The 22,390-nt window shown below is 35.8% G+C and overlaps 1 protein-coding gene across 1 annotated transcript; it reads left to right on the top strand.

The window, feature by feature from the left end:
• The first annotated feature begins 1,444 nt into the window (after positions 1–1,444).
• LOC125668819 (uncharacterized) lies at positions 1,445–3,640 on the top strand. The gene is made up of 2 exons (XM_056164385.1): positions 1,445–3,487; positions 3,623–3,640. The coding sequence occupies exons 1-2, from the start codon at positions 1,445–1,447 to the stop codon at positions 3,638–3,640; spliced, it is 2,061 nt and encodes a 686-aa protein (XP_056020360.1).
• The last annotated feature ends 18,750 nt before the right edge of the window (positions 3,641–22,390 follow it).

The raw sequence follows: 22,390 nt of genomic DNA on the forward strand, positions 1-22,390 counted from the left end.
AGAGGTCTATTCGTAGGCACTGTGACGTAATGAGGCCTCGACGGGGAGTTTGGTATAAACTCTTGTTCAGCTTTATTTTTGTCCAATCAAAACAATTGTAATAAAGAACATTGGAATTATATATATATATATATATATATATATATATATATATATATTGCACAAAATGTCCATGGTATACATGTAGGTAGTAAGTAGAAACAATATATCCAACGATGACTAAGTACAAATTGTCCACATTTAATCAATTACACTTAGCGCTCTCGCCGTGTAGTTCGGCTCTTCAGAGAGTAACAAGTTTTACAAAAAGAGTGCAATGTACTTGTTATGACATTGTAGTTAAGACGTCGTTATTTTGACGTCACAAAGGCAGCATACTAAATTGGCGCAAGTTAAAGTCAATACTTAAGGCGCCAAAAGTAAAGCAATGACTTGAAATGTAACATCCAAGTTATAATAATTAATTTACATTCAATTTAGGTTTGAATAACTTTACAAAATAGTCCTCTTTTGCTCTCCGCAAGTGTTCATTATTTTATAAAACTTTATAAAACGGTAAGTCATTGGACACATCTCGTGTTTTCAAAGTATACAGAATTATATGCATTTTGTCTTCCTTATGCATATAGAAATTAATTGTAATAGTTCGTTCACTGAAGTATTGCGATAATTAGCCACAATACGGACTTAAATCCAAGCCCCAATTTCAAAAAGCCTAGTTAATTAGATAGGTAGTCACGTGGTACAGTGACGTCATATGCGACCTTCGTCGATCAACTTGTTGTAAAAGTAGTGTTAGATATTTTTAAAAACTCGGGTTTTAGGGGCCTAATTTATTTACCATGGATAACATTTATTTCGATGTTGAAAATTGAAAAAAACACAGTCCAAATCCTCTCTATTGACAGCAAGTACACCCTTAAACGGCACAAAACACCCTAATGCAGTGTTATTTACAAGCTGTTAATGTGGTAATTGTTTGTTTGTCAATTAAATCTAATCTGTTTATGAAATGGCTATCAACTGTTTTCAAATCTTCTCGCTCGAGGTCGCATATGACGTCACAGATAATGGCGCGTAAAATATCGAAGAAAATATGCATATCGCAAGATTTGAATTTCATCGCTTTCAAACTCGAAAACTACGCAAACTGTTTCATTTAAAACACATGTAAAGTAGTTTTAGGCATGAAATGAATTAATTTTGCTGAAAAAATTAAAAAGTTTAAAAACATGCGATGTGTCCTTTAAGTTTAGTTGAAAGCCTGACACGGTAAGTCATTGCTCAACTTACATTTTAAGCAGCTAGATTATAAAAAATGATCACCTCTATGTAAAGAGTACTCCTTTTTCTTCTTTTTAGGGCCAATTTCAACATGAAGATTTCTCAAACTTTGTCTATTCTGCTCTGTTTGTCAAAGACAGTTGTTTGTTGGGTATTTCCGATGAAGAATAAACTGAATTTGATGACAAAATACACCGAATACTGTGGTAGTAGTTCACTTTGCTCTGATGTGGACACAGCATATGCCCTACCCACTGAGAATGTTTCACTGAATTGTCCCATGTGTTTTTGTGAGGACAATTGTGAAGTGACGAGTCGATGCTGTGCAGACAAATCTTTAAGTACGTGTGTTCAACCTGTGTACTCTGCAAATGAGCAGAATTATGTTGAAGCAGATCGCTTCATGATGGTGTCCATTTGTCCCCAGCACAAAAGTTTGTCAAGTAATAGCTGTCTTGCTGCGATGGACAAAAATAATTTTCAACATCTTGCACCCGTTTCTTCACTGAAAACAAATATCACATACGTGAATGCTCAGTGCTCGAAATGCCATGGGGAAAGTGAAGTCATTGAATGGATATCATCTATTTCTTGCCACTATCATGAGTTAGATTTAAATGTCTATTCCAACATCGAAGACTTATGGGCGGATATGAAAGAAAATAATTGTATCATCGAATATTTCCCCCCACCTGAGAGTTACCCAGTTCCGTGTGAAACCGGCTCTCTTATCAGAGAGTGCAATTTTACAGGACAGTGGGATGCCTATGATGAAGACATGGAGACTGCATGCAAAAATCACTGGAACCAGTTTGGGATTTTCCAAAACATTTTCTGCTTCCTATGTAATACACACATTAACCAAAGACAAGTTTTCAAATCACAATTTACCTTTTCAACAATGAACTCTCTTGAGCAAGAAATGTTAGATTCTTGTAAAAGCGATATATTACACAAAATTTGCGAGAACTGCTCCTTATCTACAGCTACAATAACTGACGGCAAAGTTGTTTACAGTTTTACAGAAGGAACAATATCAGAAGAATATCAATTCACAAGCAATGAATACAAGGCGAATTTAACATTGGTCGCCTGGGATGTAGGGGAAAATGTCAAATGCATACTCGCTGCAGAAAAATATATGAATTATACAGAATTATCTGACGACTTTGTGAACATGACCGCTTTGTACGAGGAATATGTCAGGTCTGGTGGGTATGAAGATTGGTGTCGTGACGAATACCAAGTCAATAAAATATATCCTGGTATCAAAAGCAGAAGAACATGTTCTTGTGATCTGGACTGCTACAAGTATGCGTCCTGCTGTCCTGATGTCACTTACGACCAACGGAAGACGTGTTTTTCACCATTTCTGCATCAAGACAATAATCTAAAATCTAAAGATTCCATTTTTGTCTTAAGCAAATGTCCATTAAATTACACTGACTCCTATGTGAAATCAAAATGTGAACAGTGGGAAGATTACGAAATATTCAATGTACCAGTCATTGATGTTACCACCAACGAAGCGTACAGAAATCATTATTGTTACCTATGTCACAATCAAGAAGATGTTCTCAACAATAATACTGAGAACGTAAAAGCCTTCAACGTCACAGTGATTTGTCCACAAACAATGTACCCTATGTTTATGCCATCGATGGACTATGTGCTGAAATCCTCAAAGCTAAATAAATGTTCCCTTTATTTTACGACCACATATAACTTAGAAACTTGCACTTTGCATGGATATGAAGCCATAAACCAGTGTAATGTTACTGGCGTTGTTAAGTCAGTGAGCAATGCTGCTCGAAGAATGTGTGAGGATCCAGCAATGAATATCATGGCAACGTCTCAAAATTTTATTTACCAGAACCAAATTTGTGATTTGTGCAACAGTATCGTTTATGAGGATCCTATTGGAATTTGTATAATTTCAAACGAAAATTCACGTGAAAAAAGCATGAATTCATTACTTTGCAAATTTGGAGAATTGGAGACAGAGTTTTACCCCTTTAAGAACGAGTATTGCCAACGCTGCAACATACGTGGTGACATATTTCGAAATTATAGCAGTTCACAAGATATCCTGTTTGCCTTACCATCCTACAGACAGCTGTTTTCTACTCTGAATGTAGCAATAAAGAAAACAGAATTCACAGCGGCTGACTGCAAAGAAAATGAATTTTATGATAAATATCAGGTAATACTTGTCATTATGATGTATAAAAAAAATGAAAGTAATTCCATTTCTAACATTTTGTGATCATTTATCACTGAGAACAATCTTGCCATGTTCAGCAAATTGCAATAGGTATAAATTATTGAATGATTGCAGTTTTGCTCCGGACTCTGACGTTTTGCTTTTAACAAGTAAATCTCATAAGTGTTGTAGGATTTTTTTTGATAGTGGATGTTTGGGGCACTCTGTTTCTTTTGGAGATCAGGTATTTACTTCATGTAGAAAAATGTATGATTGTTTTCTGTATCATTTAAAGTGTTACTACATGTATCATGGAAGTTAAAATATAAATGAATATTTAAAAAAAAAAAAAAAAAATTTGACAGGGATAGTCTAAGAATATATCATTCTATACAGAGGATAAACAAACAATAGCATCCAATCAATTATCTTTAATACTGCTTCATATTTGGTACTACTATTCCCCTGGTGACGTCGAGGAAGCGATCATTTATCAATTTTTTCAGAATAATCAGGATTCTAATGTGGCGACCATTACTTTATTAGTTTTGAAGTTATGATACCCAGTTGAGTGATAGAGCCTTTTCACACACATACTCGCGCGCGCGTATATGTGTATCCAGGTGGTCCTGATAATTTGACAATTCACTGTTGTTCGTGTCGTTGGTCATTTTTAGTGTCTTGAAATATTTCGACCGTGTTACCGGTCTTTTCAGTCGTGTTTATATATATATACTTAAGAAAATACAGGAGGACATGACCTGCGACGCATCAAATACTTCAAGAAGCGCTTTATGAAAGTATGCTGGCGTGCATGGTCGCAAGCCACGCCTATACTCTCCATTTACACTACGTCAAATGCCGTGGCCGGATGATAAAAAAAAAAATCCTCGACTTCATGAATATTTATGTACATTAGTCAACCAATCGGTGAGCTTCCATGATTTTTTGGTGGACAGAAAATCATTCGGAGGTCGTTGCGTGCTCGTAGCGGAATAATCCGAGGATTGCCGATTGAGAAAAAACAGGACACTTTTTAGCTGTTGTAACTAAGGGATATACTTGAACTTCTTTGTTGAATTCACCGGTCAGGGGCGTCGGCAAGTATTTGACTTTGGGGAGGCGAACTTACTAACATGTTTTGACTTAAATTCAGATATCCAACTGAATCTTGATATTCTTTTCCTATTCTGTCAATGCCTTAAAGACACCTGCGGTGTAATGAATCTACCATATAATATGCGTAACCACGCCGCTCTCTTTAGATAATAGTCCGATCAACTCTAGTCTCTCGGATTTCAACACAGCCACTTTACCCCGAATTTCCTCACCAAGTTTGAGGATACGATTAAGTTTATTAACACAGAATTTACAAGCGTAACCACTGCTGTCAATGCGGATCCCATTTAATAAATACTTATAAACTTTACTTGCTTATGTAAACAGGGATCTGTAGCCTTATTTGTCCGTTATTACTTTTAAACAAATACTGCACGTTTTAGTTTTGGGCGCAGCCATTAAGATATCGGAAATCTGTGACTGTGGTTGGTCAAAAAAGTATTGTGTCATATCATAAATATTCATGAAAATCGCGGGTTTCGCTGATCATGCAGGCACGGTTTGCGGTAGGGTAGGTACTACCGGACTCAGTAACCGTAGCTTGCGACGATGGCTGGCGTGAAGTGTTGCAGTTCATACCTTCATTTATTTTCAAAAATAAAATTTATTTCTTATATTTACATTCAACTTTCATTTCTGTCGGAATTCCCATTCGATAAAACAGATGCACTTGTGAACCAAAATTCATACGGGCATTGTTCACATCTGCATCGCATTCATGAGGAAATGGCTATCATTACAATTGGTTATAAGGCAAACATTGAAAATGTAACTATTATAATTTCTATTTTATAAATCTGATAATGTTGGTGATAGGAGTCAAGTTGGTTTGCAGTACAACACAGTGTGTGTGTATGCGTTTCAATTTTCGGGACAAGTTGTTCAAAGAAATTAATAACATTGAAAACCCAAAACAATGGCAAAATACTTCTACAATAGACTAGCTTAAACTACTTCTACAACTTTAGTCTTCGACCCTTATTGTCATATTGTACACCCACCCTGTATATTCAGAAATTACAATACATTTACATTCACCAATATAAATCTTTTCTCTTATATATATATTTTTCAAATTGGTATTGCTTTCATCTGCGACAATGAATGCATGTTGCAAACTGGTTCCATCCGGTTTTTTAGTACCACCTGTCTGTGTAATCATGACCAAATATGGAGCGTCATCAAGGTCAAAGGGTGCATTGGCAGTTCCGTTTAACGTAACGAATGGGCCAACCATATGATATTATAGTACTTCAATCTAGTTTATAATTTCTTTTAAAATACCTAAAAATATGAATAATAAAATTTCTCTCTGTTGTTTTATCGGGTGATGAAAGTCGCAATCGTTATAGAAAAAAATTACATATCCCTTACGCGGGTTATGACTTTTTCTGCAATGTTTGCTACCTTCATCACCCGATGAAACAGCAAAGAAAGCATTTTATTGTTTAACTGACATTAGATCGGGAATATTGAATTTCGCATCATCACATAATTAGTTCGTCGGACTGATCGTAGATGTTTATACATCTCGATATCCAATCCAAAAAAAAAAAAAAAAATCAAATAATTTAATGTAGAAAATAATTCTAGTGTTGGCATATTAAAAGAATGCTCTTAAACAACATGATTTGAATTACTCTGATCTTTTTGCAAAAAACAAAGCAGAGTAGACTTTGGCAGAAAGACTTGATCACCCTTTGTTTTCTAAACTGTCTGAGATGATGGTATAATGTTAGTTAGACTTAATCACCCTTTGTTTTCTAAACTGTCTGAGATGATGGTATAATGTTAATTAGCCTAGGGTATAAGTAGCGCTATTTTTCTTTTAATTTTTTCTTTTCTGTTATATTTTGTAGAATACTTGCAGACAACTGTATTGCTCACCAGGAAAAATTCTACAACATTCTACATGCACACATTTCATCACACTTGTTGAGTCTGTGAATTACAAAATGGCGTTCAAAGTCCTTATTTTCTCCGAAGAACATACAGTTTATTCAACATTACAACATCTTAAAGCATTTATTCAACACGAAATACAAGAAGGTTATATTGAATTCAATGAACATTATATCTCTGCTAACAAACCTTGCTCACTATTAAAAACAGAACAGCCAAATGGGACGTGGGATGGCGAAGCAATAGCATATCTTCAAATGAATATTCGAGCCATGTTTTCAGATCCAATAAATCGCACAAGTTTGGAAGCACACTTAAGAAATTTTACACAAATAACAATTACTTTGAATGGGGTTTCTCTGGAGTTTGAAGATGACGTAGAAGCATGGTATCTTCCATTCTTTCATCGAAGACACGCATCCGATTTGCAGAGTTGTTTAATAAAATCATCTACATCAGCTGTTGGAAACAAGTATGCATTTGATGTGAACGAATTACTAATGTGTACACAAATACAGTTAGAAGTAGATGAATTTGTGTTTGCCGAGAGTCATACTCGTATTTACATTACAACAATTGGTACGCGGTTTGAAATTAACGAATTTGCTATGAGTAGTAATGGAACTGTACGGATTTGTTCAGATTCCTACAAGAGAATTCCAAAGTCTAAATCAACGTCAATAATGGAGACAGTTTTAACGACAGTAACATACACGTGCACTCTCCTCTCACTGTTGTCTTTAAGTTTATCGTTTCTAACCTACTGCACTCTACCCATTTTGAGGACAGTTGCAGGTAAAAACATCATGTGTTTCTGTTTCTCTCTGTTTTTTGCCCAGTTATTGTTCCTGATTCGATCGCATATTAGTTTTAGTCTTCTGTCTGTATGTGCTTGGATAGGTGGTCTCACTCATTACTTCTGGGTCTTAGTCTTCACTTGTACAAATGTCTGTTCTTTTCACATGTTTAAATTATTTGTTGGTAATTGCCTGGTTCATGACACGAAAACAGAGAAAAAATCCTTTCTAAAGTACTGCTTTGTTGCCTTTCTATCGCCTATTTTACCAGTTTTTCTAAATATAATCTTGAAAATTACTGGCCTGAATTCTACTGAATTTGGATATGGAGGTAGCCGATGCTTTTTGCTAAGTCCTTTGGCTATGCTTTTGACTTTTATTTTTCCTGTTATTTTTCAAATAATATTCAATTTCCTCATGTTTTCCATTACTTTTCACCACATACGCAAAACTCCAAAAGTACAAAGCTCACAAAGTAGAAACGAGTTCTCCATCTTCTTAAAACTTTTTTTATTGACAGGAATATCTTGGCTTTTCATGGTTATAGACGGTTTCTTTGAGATATCCCCGTTCACTTTCTTGGCAACAATTGTAAATGGATCTCAAGGGATGTTTCTGTTTATTTCATATGTATGTAATAAGAAAGTCCTGAGCATGCTGAAAAATAAGTATACAAGGGAACCAGCAAACACCCTAACAAGTACGAAGGAGACTTCCTTATCGAGAAAAATTGAGCGAGAAAGTACTCCACATTCAGTCATCAAAAGGCAGGATGAAAAGGGAAGCATTCAGACATTTAGTACTTAGACATTTCTATACGTGTGTGTATATCGTCCAGTCTTACTCTGTAAAGCTCCATGAACAAGTAAAAATGACGAACAGTGATCAATCTCATAAATCCTTTAAAGAATACAAAATTAAGAGAAGGGCAAACACGGACTCCTGGACATACTAGATGTGGGAACAGGTGCCTAGGAGGAGTAAGCACCCTCTTTTGACCGGTCACACCCGCCGTGAGCCGTATATCTTGGTCAGATAAACAGAGTAATCCGTAGTCATTATGTAAAGATCGGTCTAACAATTGGTATGAAAAATGTCAGACAGCATGTGACTCAATGACATCTTGTATTTGCAAATTGGAACATTATAACGACCATAGAATTTGCGAAATGTTGACTTTAAACGAGAATGTGGCAACTCCAGTAACATCAGTATTTTGTCAGTAGCTTCCCTAGATTCAGAATAGATCATATGCAAAACATGTCTAGTGCATCGAATCGGTTGAGAAACATAAACACCATATGCAGATGATAAATTGATGGAATATTGTTATGATAAATTGATGGAATATTGTTAGACAAATATCGAAAATTAACGATGGAAAAGCTGGTAACCATTATCTTTGAAAACCATAACTATTTCTGTTTTAAGAATCTATTTCACTTTTAAACTATCTAAACAGATTTCGAAATGTGACCAGTAAACACGGAATGCTTACTCCTCCTTGGCACCTGATTCCACCTCAGCTGTTTCACGGGGTCCGTGTTTGCCCTGTTCTTGATTTTGTTGTCTTTATAGTATTTTGAGATTGATCACTGTTTACCTAGCTACCTTTTCATGGTGTATACGTAATGCATAGAATGATGCTTGTCATGTTACGCAGAAGGTACCTCTTTGCACATGTCTAGCGTTTTTGCAAAATATCTATATTTCGTTGAAATTACTGGCACAAAGAACCATATTACGCTCTGGTTAACGCTTTTGAAGATAGGACAGGGTTTGAGATTAGGGCTTTGATGTAAGCTAAGGACTTAGATAGATTTATGGATATGAATTAATTGTGTCGATAGGTATCCTGCGTCAATAGGTAAACACAGTGTTAGTCGATGTTATCAACCTTGCGATTTCTACCAGGTGCATGTCAATATAGATGGATTAGATGTCAACACGATGTAGTAATAAAGGAATTGCGTAATATTAAAAAAAAAATACGAAATTATAATTTCAACCATATTGAGAGAAAAATGTTCACTAGATCTACACGTACCTTTCCATAGATCCAACATTTTGTATTTCGATGCGATTCCTACTAAGTAGCACTTTAGATCTATGTTTAGTGCTGAGGGCCGTAGCAGTGATTGATTGATTGATTGGTCTTTTTAATGTACCGTCGAGAATTTTTTTACTCATATTGAGACGTCACCAGCTGTACAACAAATTTAGATCAATGCTTGGTGCTTCTATAAAGGGCCGTAGCAGTGAGGGTTTTTTATCGTGCCAACGCCTGCCGCGACACGGGACCGGGGTATTGCTAAAACGCGGAAGGGAACGGAAAACGGAACAGAATTTAAGAATTAGAATGATTAATGTAGCTAAGATAACACCAAAAATCGGAAGAAAATACTTTATTATGATTAAAATCTAAATTGTGGGAATTTGTTTACATATGTACAAGCGGTAAAACAATTCTATCTTAAAAGTCTGCATCATAAATTGATCAAGAGAAGTTAAAGGGAAAGGCAACCCAAAATTGTTTTAGATAATAAATGATAAGATTAATTATATGGTAAAGATTTGTCATATTATTCTGTTCATACATGGCCTAAATAAGTCTCAGTACTAATTCTAAAACGTTAAAAATTGAAATTTCCGCCATCTTATAGAGGCTGCCATGAAGCGGAACTCTTTTGTATTCAAACCCACAAAAATCAATAATTTTGACGTCACACCGTCTATTCCGATTTTGATGAGATTCTAAGATCATCAAAGATGTGCATGTGGTAGATTTTAAGAATACATTGTAAATAGGTAGATGCCTTCTTGTCAAGCAGTTAATTACACTAATGCGAAGGTGAGATGTGAAAAAAGTCCCCCCCCCCCCGAAATTCCTGACCCAACAAGGTTATTTGAAAAGAAAATACTACATATGTAAACTGTGGATCCATCATTTGCGTAATGACAAGTTGAGGTTTGAGACATGTACATGTATGAAGAAACGAGTACCATCTGCCTGGTCTGCGACTCGACTGAACGTCTTCTTTTCTTAAATTCCTCTTGCGAAAGAATGGGCTCAAATCTATACGACTACAAACTTAACTTAATGTTTACAGGGCTGCTGATGAAATAAACTGGAACCGACGGTGTGACGTAATAAATTAAACTTCAATGGCCGCTCTCTTAGCGGCGGGTAATTTGAAATATAAGATAGATTAATATTGATTTAATTGTTAAGCAAGGATTTTTGTTGTTAAAGACTGTCATTTACGATATCGGTAAGTAATACTTTATTCATAAAGGCAACAATGTGGTTAGGGTTGCCTTTCCCTTTAAACGTCTGTATAAGAATTTACAGAGCGTTTTACAAGAATTTTGAAATGTCGGCATTGCCAGATGTGTTAGCGAGCAGCGACACCTATTTATTCAATGGATATAAAAAATTCAAGTCTTTTTCAGTATGATTATTTTTTTTCTCCGTTTATTAATATTTTTCATGGCAAGTTAATGATTTAAAAATACATAATTCTGCATCAGTATGAAGTATATTAAACGGTGGATTCTGTGGATGACTTCCCGCTCTCTATATGATTTCTGCTTCCCTTGTTCATGATAAAACTTCTATTTTGCAAAATGCTGACCTCATAACATTATTGCATACAATATTTTCCGTTCCGTCTTCCGTTTCATTTTTCGTTCCGCGTTTTAGCAACACCCGTTTTTAAGGTCATATCCGGAAAACCCGTGGTTCTCCCATCTAAATGCTGTGGTTTGGGGAAGACGCAATCACTGCCTATTTTAACGTCTTGAGTTTGACGGGCCGTAGCAGCGAAAGTTTTTGAACGTGCCGCGACACTGGACCCTGTTTTTAAGGTCGTATCTGAAAAACCCGTGTGTCTTAGGTTTCGCATGACCGGGACTCGAACTCACAACCTCCGTGTTTATGTTTCGTACTTATACGATTTATAATTTATGTTACAAGAGAATTACATGTAATTACGCCATCTTTTGTGTGAAACCATACATGTACAATGTACATGCAACGTGTTTCACGTTTTCTGCAAAGTGTGTGAAATTATTATTCAGATATTTGCTTTATATGACCGTCCTGTTATTTCTGAATCTTATACATTAAGCAGAATTCTCGCCGCGCTTCAGCAGTTCGTGACTTCCACGGGTAACCAAATGTAGAATTTCTCTATGCTTTATATATTAGTAAATTTGTCTATGCTTTATATATTAGTAAATCTCTCTATGTTTTATATATTAGTAAATTTGTCTATGCTTTATATATTATTAAATTTGTCTTTTATATATTAGTAAATTCGTCTATGCTTTATATATTAGTAAATTTGTCTATGTTTTATATATTAGTGAATTTCTCTATGCTATATATATTAGTAAATTTGTCTATGTTTTATATATTAGTAAATTTGTCTTTTATATATTAGTAAATTTCTCTGTGCTTTATATATTAGTAAATTTGTCTATGTTTTATATATTAGTAAATTTGTCTTTTATATATTAGTAAATTTGTCTATGCTTTATATATTAGTAAATTCGTCTATGCTTTATATATTAGTAAATTTGTCTTTTATGTATTAGTAAATTTGTCTATGCTTTATATATTAGTAAATTTGTCTATGCTTAATATATTAGTAAATTCGTCTATGCTTTATATATTAGTAAATTTGTCTATGCTTTATATATTAGTAAATTTGTCTATGCTTTATATATATATATATATATATATATATATATATATATATATATATATATATATATATATATATATATATATATATATATATTTCTTTGTTAATTGCAATATACATGTTTGTACTTATGAGAATATTTCAGATGCAGTGTGTATCATGTACATGTATAATCTTCAAGTAACTATATGTATATCTTATTTCCATTATCAAAGTGGTGTGTGACAATAAAATGATTGTATTATAATAAAAACTGGTTTACATGTTATATTAATTATAAGTACACGTGTGAGAATGTACCTTGTACATGTATACTAGTATAGTAATTTAACCACGAGACGTAACTCATTCATTATAACAGCAATGCAGTCTCATTCTACATGTGCGGATCCAAGCATACGACCATATATAACCACTGCACAATCAATTGGTTGATTGTGTCTTGCTTAACGTCTCTCTCGGGAATTTTTCACTCATATGGAGACGTCACCAAGACCGGTGAAGAGCTTCAAATTTAGGCCTCTGCTCGGCGCTTACGGTCATTGAGCAGTGAGGGTTCTATAACGTGCCACACCCACTGTGACACGGGACATCAGTTTTAAGGTCATCTCCAAAGACTCACACCTGATGCCGAGCGTTTTGGCGATGTAACTGTCACTATTTGTTTTAACGACTTAGGTCTGTCGCGGCCGGGATTCGAACCCTTGCCATCTGTATACGGGGTGAACGCACAAACCTCTAGACCACAGCAGCGGTTTGCACAATCAATATATATTTTGTGCCCCACCCCTAAGGCCCCAGGGGTACAGGAATCCTAAAATTTACAATTTATGTCTCCCTTTTTCCAAAGATGCTTCATACCAAATTTGAAAGGAATTGCAGAGAGTTAAAAATGTCTATTATTCACACATTTTTAAAATAACTGACCATTTTGGCCCCACCCTGATACCAAAACCCCCTACCCCTGGGATCATCAAATTTACTCATTTAGTAAAGGAATACCTGCTCTTTCTACATGTATATATCCATTTAGTTTCAATTTAGTATCAATAGCACTAAAGAAGATGTTATTTAAGTGTTTTACACATAAACAGTACATACCAAGTTTGGCCCACCCTGGGGGTCAGAACCCTACCCTGGGGATCATGGAATTTACAATTTTGGTTGATGCCTTTACATCACTATTCATTTAGGTTTTCTTACACGTGTGCGATTCCTGAGAAGAAGATTTTTTTTAAAATTGTTCAATTTTGGACAGTTTTTGCCCCGCCCTTAGGGCCCCGGGGGTGCAGGAGTTCTGAAATTTACAATTTATGTACCCCCCCCCCCCCCAGTCCCAAAGATGCTTCATACCAAATTTTAAAAGAATTGGAATAGTAGTTAAAGCTAAAAATGTTCAATTGTTAACGCACGACGACGAACGACAACCAATTGCAATAGGTCACCTGAATAAACTCAGGTGATCTAAAAATTGATGAGGGTTTGGATGACCCCGGGATACTTGCCCATTAGAATACCTAATGCATCTTGATATGTGCAGCAGGAAATATGTATGGTATAGGGGTCAGGACCTCAATTGTTTTAAATATATTTCAACAATAACGAAATAACTCCTAGGGCACTTGCCCAACAGAATACTCAATGCATCTTGACATATGCAGTAAGAATATGAATGGTATAGGGCATATTATGTGGTAACTATTGTGACATTTTGACATATGCAGTACGAATATGAATGGTATAGGGTATGTTATGTGGTAACTATTGTGACATTTTGACATATGCAGTAAGAATATGAATGGTATAGGACATGTTATATGGTAACTATTGTGACATTTTGACATATACATTTGACATATATTTATACATATATGCTAGAGTTCCTCATTGACAATATCTTCGTGGTCTTTGGTGATTAGGTCTTCCAACAGTCTGTTGGAATTCCCATGGGCACGAATTGTGCTCCTTTGTTAGCTGACCTGTTTTTATATTCATATGAAGCAGAATTTATTCAAAAACTTCTACGTGAGAAGAAAAAATCTCTCGCTGTGACCTTCAATTCGACTTTTAGATATATCGATGACGTTTTGTCTATTAACAATGATAGCTTTCATTCATATGTCGATTTGATATATCCCTGTGAGCTCGAAATAAAGGACACCACAGAGTCGTCCACTTCTGCTTCATACGTAGATATTTTATTGAAAGTAGACATTAACGGCAAACTGACAACTCAACTGTATGACAAACGGGATGATTTCAGCTTCTCCATCGTCAACTTCCCACATTTATGTAGCAATATTCCATTATCACCTGCATATGGTGTTTATATATCTCAACTGATTCGATATGCAAGAGCTTGTTCTGGGTATAGTAAGTTTTTAAATCGAGGTAAGCTACTGACAAACAAGTTGATGGTACAGGGATTTCAACAGTCTCGATTGAAGTCAGCATTTCGCAAATTCTATGGTCGTTATGACGATCTAGTTCGTCAATACAACCTCGCATTGGGTCAAATGCTGTCTGACGTGTTTCATACCGATTGTTAAGCCGTTCTTGGCACACTGATTTTGACTGCGGATAACTCCGTTTACCTGATCAGGATATGGGGCTCACGGCGGGTGTGACCGGTCAACAGGGGATGCTTACTCCTCCTAGGCACCTGATCCCACCTCTGGTGTGTCCAGGGGTCCGTGTTTGCCCAACTATCTATTTTGTATTGCTTGTAGGAGTTATGAGATTGATCACTGTTCGTTATCTTCACCTTGCATTTAGAATATGAATGGTATAGGGCATATTATGTGGTAACTATTGTGACACTAGTACGACAGAGAGTATAGTTAAAAGCAAACACTTGCGTGTGGGTATTACTGTCTTATGACAGCATCTAGTTGCATTTTTTTTTAATTTCTGTATGAAATGCAATGCTTTACACCCATTAGTCAAATGTTTCAAGAACAATTATTTTTGGGCTGTTGTTTCTTGATTTCACTTTGTGCCATCCTAAATTCTTATATATATATATATATATATATATATATAATAAATCCTTGGTATAAGCAAAATATAGGGGGGGGGGGGGGGGGGGGTCAGTCGATGATTTCACATTTATTCCAAAGCGCGGAAGTGGGTATCCATAAAATAGTGAATTTCTCTGTGCTTTTATATTAAATATTTCATCACTTAGGACAGTTATGTTTATTTAAAGAGTCCATTGCAATCTTTGTGCTTTATAAAATATTCCAAATGCAGTTTGCATCTTGTATGATCCTCTTAAATACGTCAAATGACTGTATCCCATTTCCATTCCCAATGACCGTGTAGCGTGTGACAGCGTGGCTAGAATTTCATCGTCATCGAAACTAGCCTACATGGACAAACGGTCTATAGGTTCACCCGCTACTTCTGTAGGAGATCTGGTTCCACAGGTCGTGAGTTCAACCCCAGGTAGGGGCGGAAGTGGGTCTCTCTCTCCGACCAAACCTAACTAAGTGAGGACGTCTTTTTTTTGAGAGAGAATATTAGTAAGGAGATAAGTTGTTAGATATGTTTATATTTTGAATAAAATTAATTTCATAACAAATTGACAAAGAAGTTTTAAAGCTTTGTAATTTGTTGAAATCTTCCGTTCTTCGCTTCGAAAATCATGTTTTTCTATGCTCCCGGACACTGGAAATAGGGGGCTTTTTCACTGGTTAAATGCCGCAATAAGGAAGCGATCAATCGCTTAAAGAAGCCGAGACAGGCCTTCCAGCGAAAATATCGGTGTTGTGTCCCACGGGAAGTAAAAGAAGTGCGACCGCCCGTGCGACAATGCAAGAATCCTATTCAGAAAGTTGTACATCTTTCAACATGTATAATTAGAACTACATATAAATAGCTTGTGATGGATTGGTTTCACAATCGAAAGAATATGTGAACGTTATTGAGAAATTATCGATGTCTTCTCAAATATTGCAAATAATTGCAGATCCACGGTGCTTATCTATTCACCACTAGCGAATTTAGCAGCTTTAAACAGACCGTACCTTGAGATTTCAGGGTATCCAGTGAAACCGTGCCTTTCAAATAGCGAGTAAACAGAATTAGCGGCTCCCTGGTCAAATTTTCGTGCAACCTATGTCACGATCTTTTAAGACCCCCCAAACACCTAAGAGAGAGAGAGAGAGAGAGAGAGAGAGAGAGAGAGAGAGAGAGAGAGAGTACAATTTTCAGTGATACAAAAAAGGTGGAAGTTCTTGATAATGTTCTGCAACCAAATGATTACATATTTCAACTTCTCTGTGGCATGTTTTCCGTGATGGTAGTCACGTTTACTATTAAGTACGAGAGTAAGACCCATTGGGAAAAATTATTTTAAGCAATGCTAAGGGACACAACTCTCTAAATCCAGTAGGTGGCGCAGTTCAAGTGACTAAGTCTGCTAAGGGTAAATAGAGAAACACCATGGATCGTCACCTTGGCGAGCGAAGATGGGGGAAGGTCACTATACAGCATCGGTCTCATGGCTTATCAATTGAAAATATATTACATCTTTAAAAATACTCTTTATATACTCTTAAAAAATCTAGTTCATACTCTGACGATATGTGGTAAGACTCTGGACTATGGTCCTTTGACTATGGATTTCTAAATAAAATCTACACACACATATATCAGTCTACTTTAATCTTTTATTATCACTAAATATTTACATTTTCAACTGTATTCTCCTGCATAACACTATTACGAGCAATACGTATTTATCACTGTATAAATCCACTACAGGGTCAACAGCTGTGCGTATGAACATTTGTTAAAGTAGCTAACATGTACTACTTTTACTAAGGCAATGCAAAGTTAGCAATCGCTCTCACTTACTACAGAAGTCTATCACAAAATATATTTATGGTTTAATTATATTCCAAGCAGTGGACTATCATCAATAATTGATAAAAGCATTTCTATAAACGATGTCTTTAGTTACTAGCCTACTAGGCCTTTCGTCTGCTAAAACTTCACCCTGGTCAACGGTGATGCGGAATTGTACCTACTGCTAGACGATGACATTAAGCTTTAGCAAAAAGGTCATGTATGGCTGATAAGTCGTCAAAGTGCATTAAGACCTACACACCGCACTGTCTCCGTGCCACAGCAGCCATAAGGTGATTGATGTCGGTTTCCAAGTTTATGTCGGGACATCGAAGCGAGGCGTCGTTAAAAACCTATTACAGAAATTTATCGAGTCAAAAGAAGCGTTCAGTGAGCTCATGTTTGTCAACAATTACATATCCAAATCCAAACCGTCCCTTACCTTCGTGCACTTCCACATTCTCTGCCATGTTCAGTTCCTTCCGGAGATTTATCTGAGCTGCGTCCTCTGTCCTGAACATAAATCATTTACCTACACCTGACGAATGCCGCTCTGTTCTTCGTGTTCCTCCACCTCAGTCTTCTGTCAACTCCGTAATATCCACAGAATATCTTTCAAAGTCGGTTTTAAACGTCTTCACTTTTCAAAAGTGAAAGCGCATCACAACTGTAAGTGTAACCTTGCGCACCCCCGTTTAAATCACCCCCCCCCCCCATAAAATTTAGACATATGGAAGAGTTTTCCGTTATATAATCTCGAGTTAATGTATATGTATGTGTTGATATACTTGCTTTCTAGCGTCTTAATAATTAAAACAGTTCTTCATTTGATGGAACTTCGTTTTGTGTTTTCGTCATTTTGAACATATATGACGCTTCGTTAATTTGAAATGTATGGAAACGTGTTGTTAACACAATTCAGCAATGTTACCGATCAAAAATGTAAATATAAGAGATAAGGTATCATTTTAAAATATTTATCGGGATATAAATACGGGTTATTTTTATGATCGAAGATCGGGGGGCATATTGTTTTTGTCCTGTCTGTCATTCCGTCGTTCTGTAAGTCTGTCTGAAACTAACCTTGCTAATAACTTTTGAACAGTAAGTGATAGAGCTTTGATATTTCACATGAGTATTCCTTGTGACAAGACCTTTCCGTGGGTACTAATATGTTTTACCCTGTGACCTTGACCTTGGAGTGTGACCTACTTTTTGAAAATTTTAACCTTGCTTATAATTTTTGAACAGTAAGTGATAGAGCTTTGATATTTCATATGAGTATTCCTTGTGACAAGACCTTTATGTGGGTACCAACATTATTGATCCAGTGACCTTGACATTGGAGTTTAATCTACTTTTTGAAAATTTTAACCTTGCTTATAACTTTTTAACGGTAAGTGATAGAGCTTTGATATTTCACATGAGTATTCCTTGTGACAAGACCTTTCCGTTGGTACTAAACCTTTTGACCTTGACATTTGACCTACTTTTTTTTTTACATAGGTCATAACTTCTAAATGGTAAATATTAGAGCTTTCATATTGTACATGAGCATTTCTTGTGACAAGATCTTTCTACTGGTACCAAGATATTTGTCCTTTTGACCTTGGCCATCTTTGGAATTGGCCATTATCGGGGGCATTTGTGTTTCACAAACACATCTTGTTTAAATAATGTATGATCGGCTAAATTCTGATAGTCTATGGAAATGTTGACGTCACATGTATCAAATGCATTTGAATCGGTAAGCAAGATTTGTTAAGATTTGTGTAAAAATGATTTTAGGAATTTTTTTTTTTTTTTTGAGAAATGGAATTACGGTTTCAATCTTTTTCTTTTAAACCAGAGACTGTTTTTTGGGGGGTTTTTTTCCAATTCTTTAATGTATCTTTATTATCGCTCCTTTCTTGAAAATTTTCCTTATCTCTGCTTGGCTATGGTTTTGATTTGTAATTTTTGTTCACATGCCATTCCATTTTCGATTATTGAGTACTAATTATGCATGTAAAATACTGATTTGGTTAGATGAAGTGGAAAAAGACAAATCATGAATGAGTGAACCTCAAATGAAAGTGCAATAAGTTGGAAGTTTCAAGCGATTCCCAGGAGAGTAGGTTTCAGCGGCGAGAATATTTACAGTGGATATAGGGCTTACGGCGGGTATGACCGGTCAACAGGGGATGCTTACTCCTGGACACCTGATCCCACCTCTGGTATGTTCAGATGTCCATGTTTGCCCTACTCTTAAATTTTTATTCTTTATTTTTCATGCTAGAGATTACGCGGTAACGTATAGTACCGTCAATCAAAGGTTTACTTGGTCCAGTTTGTCGTTGGCAAAATAGTGAAAGGTGTAAATACTGATACGTCAAATCCTAACCTATGGTTAAACATCGAGTATGAATAAGATTGTTACACCAATCACCGGTAATTATATAAATTGTAATGAAAGAAGCATATTAGACAAATCGTTTTTCTTCTTTTGAGAACACTTTGCACACACACGTACATGACTTATTTATTGATTATTTCACGATAATTTTGTGATTTGGTTCCGTGCTGAATTACTTAGTGATTCAATGATCTAGTGGTTTCAATCACCCAATAAAAAGGATACTATGGCCCATGCATTGTCGGGATAAATGAAAACTTTCATTTGGGAGAATATGGTGCTGTATGAACCTGAATAACAATAGTAATAACAATCGCTGTTAACATAATGTTGATCCCTAATTGGCTTTGCAAAAAGAAGAGCTACGCGTTTTGCTCAGTAACACTGCACTTTTAGATTTATTTTGCAAACGTCGTAATGATTTTCGCAATGCAAAGTTCACTTGAAACCGTAAATACATGTATTCGCTTCTGTTCATCAGAAAATTGTCATTATTCACTCCAAACGTATGTCATACTAATCATAAAATAAGTGACTATGTATAAATATGTAAAAATGTTTTTAAAGTTGTTTAATTTCACTTTCAACATATTCTCTCTTTTTCTTTTCTTTTTTAAATATAATCATTGTATCCAGTATCATTTGCTTTCCCTTTTTATGCATAAATTCAACCCAGTCTGATTAAAATCAGACCCCATACTCATTATCATGTCTGATTTTAATCAGACTGAAATTCAACCTGTTTACTGATTTAAAAAAACAATTCCATAATGCTAATATATCCTTATCAAGGAATCGCTCTAAAATACTTGATTTTGACTCATTTCAAAACATTTGATGCACCTTTAGTTAAACATTCTTGTTAGACTCGAATTTCCTCTTTCCTTATCGTTAAAATTCGGACCGCAAGCTGCGCTCAATGTTTGAAAAAATCTATCCAAAAATTTCCATTTGTGTACAAAGCAGCACAACTCTTACAAGCATCGTCTGCCAAAAAATGGTAAAAGATTGGCTAATCCTCCTACTTCTTCCAAAATTGACTGCTGCTTCAAAAGAATACTACTAACGGAAAGCTATGATTCACCCCTTATAAAAACCTTCGATTTATGGCGCAGAAAAAAAATGCGCACAGCTTAGGCCTTATATCGTCGCCGTCTCATAAATTTAATATTAAAAAAAATTCGTAACATATTTTCCCACTAAACAGTCTTGGTGGCACGATCAACCAAAAACGGCATCCCGCAAGAACAGACATTGTAGAAAAAAATCTACAAAATGCTTTGCTATCGAGGAGCCTGGATTGATGAATGTACCTCGACAGGAAATACAGTGCCATACAAATGGATAACAGACAAAAGCGATTCGTATGGCAGAGCTACGGAATATAGCGAAATATATTGACTAACTGTGTAATACATGTACATCAGGTCAGGAAATGGTTACCAAATCCAGCTAGAACTGGAAACATCGGGAAATTACGAATATATGATTTGATAATGAACAAATTCGTAATCTTTCGATACTAACGTAAGTAAGAATTGTGACCTCTCAAAATTTTACGCAAATCACTCTCTCGGGGTCACCGGAACTACATATAGCATAACTGTGCATTCCCAAATCAGGTGAATACAAATTTGAATATGAGGATGGATGTTAAAATCCAGAAAGCACCAGTAATTTGGATATATTTTGGAACTGCATATTTTCTAAATCCGTTTCAATATTAACGTGTGAATTTAAGGGTGTTCCTACCATAATTCTTAGTTAAAGATGTTGATTGATTATGTTTGGCAAATTTAAAGCTGTACAATAAATTAGGTTATTTAAGTCAGAATAAATATTGACAGATGTTTATTCCGGAATTTTATTCCGGAGAATTTGTAGTTGCAGCAAGGTTTGATTTTTACTGTTATAAATTTCTACTTCCTTTTCAATATTTTCGGGTAGAAGCGAAGGTTTGAAATTCTGGACAAATAATTTTCCCTCCCTCCCTCTTCTACTTGTTTGAAAAATTTGCTTCGCCACTAAGATTTGTCATTTCAGAGATTGCGGATGCTTAACATAGCAGGGAATGGCATTCAACATGGCCCTCATGGTGTGCTCAATTTGGAGTAGATGTAACGCTGAATCAATTGATCAACTGGCACATGAAGGAGTCTTAAATGTCTTGGTGAACTTTGTTGGTATGCAGTACTTCTTGTGTTTCCCCTGGAGGAATGTGCGTCCAGTTCCTGTTTACTGGTATTTTGTAATGTGCACTTGACATTGACAGTGAATTTTAATTTCAAGTCTGGTCTTGGGTTGCCGCTAACCGGGATCCAAGTTACCAACATTTTTTAATTGATATATTTTTGAATACTTATCTCAACTGATTCGATATGCAAGAGCTTGTTCTGGGTATAGTCAGTTTTTAAATCGAGGTAAGCTACTGACAAACAAGTTGATGGTACAGGGATTTCAACAGTCTCGATTGAAGTCAGCATTTCGCAAATTCTATGGTCGTTATGACGATCTAGTTCGTCAATACAACCTCGCATTGGGTCAAATGCTGTCTGACGTGTTTCATACCGATTGATAAGCCGTTCTTGGCACACTGATTTGACTGCGGATAACTCCGTTTACCTGATCATGATATGGGGCTCACGGCGGGTGTGACCGGTCAACAGGGGATGCTTACTCCTCCTAGGCACCTGATCCCACCTCTGGTGTGTCCAGGGGTCCGTGTTTGCCCAACTATCTATTTTGTATTGCTTGTAGGAGTTATGAGATTGATCACTGTTCGTTATCTTCACCTTGCATATCCATATGACTGATTTATTTACAAGTGTTGTGGTTGAATTTTGATCTTGCAATGAGTTAATACAGTTACTGCATTTTAAGAGGAATTGGACTTATACGCAAATTGAATCATTGCCGTCAACCGGAATGTTTAAATTTCCTTGAATTTCTATTTCATTGATTTTTCAATTCAGTAAGGCAATGTTGTGTTTTTGGCCTATACCTATTTTGGTATCAATGCACATATGGCATTTCCATTGTAAATTAGTTGTAATATTGAATCTACAACAATTATACACATTGCTTAATTGTCAAGACCAAGAATCGCCACAAGGGGGGTGGGGGTAAGCAC

Source organism: Ostrea edulis, chromosome 4 (genome assembly GCF_947568905.1).
Source record: "Ostrea edulis chromosome 4, xbOstEdul1.1, whole genome shotgun sequence".
NCBI lineage: Eukaryota > Metazoa > Mollusca > Bivalvia > Ostreida > Ostreidae > Ostrea > Ostrea edulis.